At 38.2% G+C, this 5,578-nt stretch overlaps 1 protein-coding gene across 1 annotated transcript in view; it reads left to right on the top strand.

The window, feature by feature from the left end:
- Window positions 1-5,578, top strand: part of GREB1L (growth regulation by estrogen in breast cancer-like) — a 184,195-nt gene that overhangs the window by 20,674 nt on the left and 157,943 nt on the right. Inside the window, exons 3-4 of the mRNA XM_011957773.1 lie at window positions 3,716-3,881; window positions 4,400-4,597. Of these exons, the coding sequence (XP_011813163.1) occupies window positions 3,725-3,881; window positions 4,400-4,597 (355 nt within the window). The 5' untranslated portion in view covers window positions 3,716-3,724. The remainder of the gene's footprint in view (window positions 1-3,715; window positions 3,882-4,399; window positions 4,598-5,578) is intronic.

Below are 5,578 nucleotides of genomic sequence, written 5' to 3'. Positions count from 1 at the left end.
TTTTTTTCTTTGACGGAGGCTTGCTCTGTCGCCCAGGCTGGAGTGCAGTGGTGTGATCTTGGCTCACTGCAAGCTCCACCTTCCGGGTTCACGCCATTCTCCTGCCCCAGCCTCCTGAGTAGCTGGGACTACAGGCGTCTGCCACCATGCCTGGTTACTTTTTTATGTATTTTTAGTAGAGACAGGGTTTCACCGTGTTAGTCAGGATGGTCTTGATCTGACCTCGTGATCCGCCTGCCTCGGCCTTCCAAAGTGCTGGGATTACAGGTGTGAGCAACCGCGCCCGGACAGTAGCTCTTTCAATTGGACTCATTTTAAGATAGTTCTAAGAGCCCTCTTATTCAAAGGGAGAACAGTTCTGAAATTTCTGAAATTTTCCTTACGAAAATGGCAATGAAGTAGGGCAGTATACTGCCTGGACTTATTTAAGCATACCACCTTCCCTTCACGGGAAATCCTCTATTTACTTAAGGCTCAAAGAAAGGTAAAGCTATTTTTAGAGGCAATTTAGATAAGCAAATACTTAACACCTGATGGGCTGCTGGGGTTTACCATTCAGATGTAAATTTTGGTTGCTAATTTCTTATGTAAATTATTGGAATAATGTAGGTTCCTATCCTGCTGGGAGGCAGTTGATTGTCCAGAGTTAAGGACAACCAAATTTTAGGCCTCCAAATACTGCTTTGATTACTTTAGCTTGTGTTTATAGCTGTTTCTGTAAACTTTTCCCTGCCCCCTTTTAGTTTACTCTGTAACCTTCAAGTTGGAGATAATTGGAGAATGCAAATCTGTTTCTGTGAAGTGAAATCTTCGGCTGTTTTCTTAAAGAAATGCAGATGATGTTTATAAAGAAGACCTGTCTACTATTATTTCTTTTTAAAAAAATTAAAATCATTTGCTCTGCAAGAGGCTTGGTTTTAGAGCAACATTTCAGTGTTGTCTTCAGAAACTGAAATTATTTCAGGGGCAGATTTGTCAAATAAATTATTTGTATGCCCATTATCACTAACTTATATTTCTTTGCTTGTAGACTATAAACAGGCTTAGATTCTTCCTTAGGATACTCTTAACCAGATCTTCTCGTAGCCTCTAAAAGAAAGATCATGTCAGTGCCTCAGGATTATTCAGATGTAATTCAGAATTACCCTTTTGTGGAGTCCTAGGGTTTTGTTTTGTTTTTCATTTAGTTTAAGGTTTTAATTGAGATTTAATATTTGATGTTTATTAGACTAGTAATCAGACATATTTCTAGTAGTGGGAAAATAGAACTACCTGTCACACTGGATACTGGGATCCTGTAAGTCTTGAGATAGAACATTTCATCGATTTTGTTTTTAGCTCTCCACTCTTTTTTACAGACGTACGCAGCTTATTTTCCATCTGAAAAAGCTAAATTAAATATTGCTCTTTGCATAATGTTTTTACTGTCATAGGGATCCCTGATGCTATATTTTGTATATCATTAGCTGATCTGAATCCAAGCAATGAGGATTTGGAGGAAACAGTAAATAGATACATACTTTACAGCAATGGACCAGACCCTTGGCAGGCGAACTTATTCTTAGAATAACTACAAGACTGAATTCATAAACTTTTGCTTGACTTAATGAGCATTTTTGACCTTGAGTTGATTTCTTCTGGACCCTGTTTTCTAGACTCAGCCCTGCTGTGCCTTTCTTTCCTAGTCTCTTGTTAATTAAATTATCTGTATGGCTTGTGTTGGCAAATAGCTACATGGTAAAAGATAAAATAGGACTATTTTATTTTATGTTTGAAGAACAGCTTTAAATTTGTGAAAATTAAGAAAATAGTAGTTTCTATATATCCCCACACAGTTTGCCCTATTATTAATATGTTAGTATAGTACGTTTGCTACAATTAATGAACCAATATTGATACTTTTTTAAATTTTAATAACAACTAAAGTGCACAGTTTATTTGAGTTCCTTGGTTTTTTCCTAATATTCTTTTCCTGTTTCAGTGTCCCATCCAGGATATGGCATCAGATTTAATTGCTACGTCTCCTTAGGTGCCTTTTGACTATGACAGTTTCTCAGACTTTCCTTGTTTTTGATGACCTTGACCATTTGGAGCGTATTAGGCATATTTGTAGGAGACCCCCCTGTTGGAATTCATTTGATGTTTTTCTCCTTATTAGATTGGGGTTATGGGATCTGGGGAGGAAGATCACAGGGGTAAATTTTTATCATATTCCTTAAATTTTTATCATATTATTTCAAGGGTACATACTATCAACATGATTTATCACTTGCTGTTGACTTTGGTCACCTGGCTGAGGGGCTGAAGGAGTGTTATCTCCACTCTCCTTCCACTGCATACTGTGGAAGGAATCCCCAGATCACACTTAAGGAGCAGGGAGTTACACTCCACATCCTTGAGGGCAGACTATGTAAATTATTTGAAATTCTACTGTGTGGGAATTCATCTCTTCTCTCCTATTTATTGATGGGTTCATTCATTTATTTATGTTATTATGGCCATAAATGACTACATTTATTTTATGTTTATAATCTAATACTAACTTATTTTGTTGCTCGAATTGTTGAGTTTTGGACATTGGGAGCTCTCAGTTGGTTCTCGTGCCACTTTTACAAACACCCATCATTATGGTGTGGGTTTTTTTTTTTTTCCATCAAATAGGGCATTTTCTCTTTTCATTGGCACAGGTACCTCTTGACTTTTTCTTTTTTTTGAGACAGCGTCTCATTCTGTCACCCAAGCTGGAGTGCAGTGGCGCAATCTTGGCTCACTGCAACCTCCGCCTCCCGGGTTCAAGCGATTCTCCTGCCTCATCTTCCTGAGTAGCTGGGACTACAGACACATGCCACCATGCCTGGCTAATTTTTGTATTTTTAGTAGAGACGAGGTTTCACCATGTTAGCCAGGCTGGTCTCAATCTCCTGACCTCATGATCCACCTACTGCGGCCTCCCAAAGTGCTGGGATTACAGGCGTGAGCCACTATGCCCAGCCTATACATGGAAATTTTTATAACCAGCAAGTACTATAGTACTATATAAATATTAGTGATGAGAAGTAAAGGTCATGGCTTCAAAGCTTTGTACTATATACTTTCTTGAAGCGTCCCAAATAAGATTGTACTTCAGATGAAGCAAAAGAAACCACAGAGGTTTTCAAATACTAGTAATACATAAATGAATTATTCGAGTTGAAAAGGCTCAAGTCTTGCTTTCAGAAATTTAATTAAATACATAACCATAAAGCTTTCATTTTTTTTCCAGAAGAGAGGCTTTTTCCCCCATCTAGAGTAATAGATATTTGTAAAGAAAAAATTCATTACTTACTCTGAAACCACTGATAGAGTTTCTAGGGAGTTATAGTAGCCTATAAAGGTGATATGGCCACATTGTTAACCAGGTTGGGATTCATGATTGACAGGTCAGTCTTGATTTACTGGTTGGAGAGCCTTGACTTAAGCATTTATTACTGTTATAGATACAAAATCCCTTAAAGGGGCTTTTTGAGTTGGGCTTGGGCTGTGAAGACAAAAAGCACATGTGATATGATAACAAGTAACTTACACAGGCTGTCTTAAGATATCTGGGTAGTTCATATATTTCACATCTTAACAAGATATATGGACATAGTTTATATTAGCTCTACCTGTGCTTTGAGACATAGGACCTCTAATTATATCGATTTTATCCTTTCTTCTTTTTGTTGGGGATGGGTAGGTGTAGATCATGGGGAATTCATATGCTGGGCAACTGAAATCTGCTCGATTTGAGGAAGCTCTCCACAACTCCATAGAAGCCTCCCTCAGATGTAGTAGTGTGGTACCGCGGCCAATTTTTTCCCAGCTATACCTGGACCCTGACCAGCATCCTTTCTCATCTGCAGGTAAGTTTCTCAATCACACGTATTTCTGGATTCTTTCTTTCTTTTTTTTCTTTAGATAGAATCTCCATCTGTCGCCCAGGCTGGAGTGCAGTGGCGTGATCTTGGCTCACCGCAACCTCCGCCTCCTGGGTTCAAGCGATTCTCCTGCCTCAGCCTCCTGAGTGGCTGGGACTACAGGCACACGCCACCAGGCCTGGCTAATTTTTTTTGTATTTTTATTAGAGACAGGGTTTCACCATGTTGGTCAGGCTGGTCTTGAACTCCTGACCTCGTGATCTGCCTGCCTCAGCCTCCCAAAGTGCTGGAGTGAGCCACCGCGCCCGGTCACTGGACTCCTTTTTTAAAAAGTGGGATTCTTGTTTTAGAAGTGGGGATTCCAAATCCTGGGACCTCTGAGATAAATTGGCTAAATGTTAGAAAATGCTAGACTTCTTTTCTTCAATTATGTCTTTCAGAACTGTGCATTTTTCCATACGTATCTTTTTGTTAAATCTGCTGTGATTTATTTGTTTACCCAGATGTCAAACCCAAGGTGGAGGATCTGGACAAAGATTTGGTAAATCGCTACACTCAAAATGGAAGTCTGGATTTTTCTAACAATCTAACAGTTAATGAAATGGAAGACGATGAAGACGATGAAGAAATGTCTGATTCAAACAGTCCACCAATTCCCTATTCACAAAAACCTGCCCCAGAAGGATCTTGCACTACAGATGGTGGGTTTCAGTTTTGTTTTCTTTTTGCTATTTTCTCTCTAATATTGTCTGACATATTTCTAATTATTACATGCGGTGCTCAAGGCTGGAAACTAGTAATTATGGCATGGAGAGGAATGAGAAATGATTATGCTCTCATTCACATTATCTCCTGTGACTTCACAACAGATGTCTGTAAGAAAGACAAGTATTATCATCTCATCTTATAGATAAAGAGACTGAAATTCACAGTTGTTGACTTTCCTGAGATGGTCTGTTTAGAATTGCCTTTGCAATTCTTGACCTGCCTTTGCAAAGCCAGGTCAAGGCTTTTCCAGTATTCCAAGTACTTTCTACAAGAATGCTACTATTTTAGGACATTTTTTAGTGTTCCCTCTTCATACTTCTTTCTATTCCACCCCTGCCCTGCAGACAATCAGAGAGATATTAGATATTTCATATTTACTTTTTACATTTATTTTGAACACTTATCCAATATAGAGGATTAAAATATTTTATACATATTATAAATGTAAAAATTTATAGAGGATTAAAATGTGTATATTTTGATAATCCCTTTTTATTAGGGTCAACCTCCTCTTCCACCAAGCCTTCATACTTTGTAAGAAAACCCTAGTATAAAGCATTTCCAGTATTTCATGGTTTTGGTGATATCATAACTTAAATTACACTCTCTTCCCTCCATTTAATAGTTTACTGTGCTATTTTCTGACCATCCCAGCCTAATTAATTCGTGAATAATACTTTGTCCAGATTAGCCAGAGTATTGTTCTTCTACCCAGAATGACCTGGACCTAGGATGATTTCAGTGCATGAACATTTTGGAGTAGGGGAAATGGAAGGAGAAGAAAAGGGATGTAATTTCAGAACATTCCTCTTACAAAGCTTAAAGTGCAAATAATTAGAGAAAAACTAGAGGTTCAAATATGGAAAGCCAGAAAGCCCTGCTTGGGAGTTTTATTTTCTCTTGACTTTTTTTTT

The sequence above is a fragment of the Colobus angolensis genome, unplaced genomic scaffold (genome assembly GCF_000951035.1).
Source record: "Colobus angolensis palliatus isolate OR3802 unplaced genomic scaffold, Cang.pa_1.0 Scaffold45, whole genome shotgun sequence".
Taxonomy (NCBI): domain Eukaryota; kingdom Metazoa; phylum Chordata; class Mammalia; order Primates; family Cercopithecidae; genus Colobus; species Colobus angolensis.
This window is presented reverse-complemented; position numbering and strand designations above follow the sequence as displayed.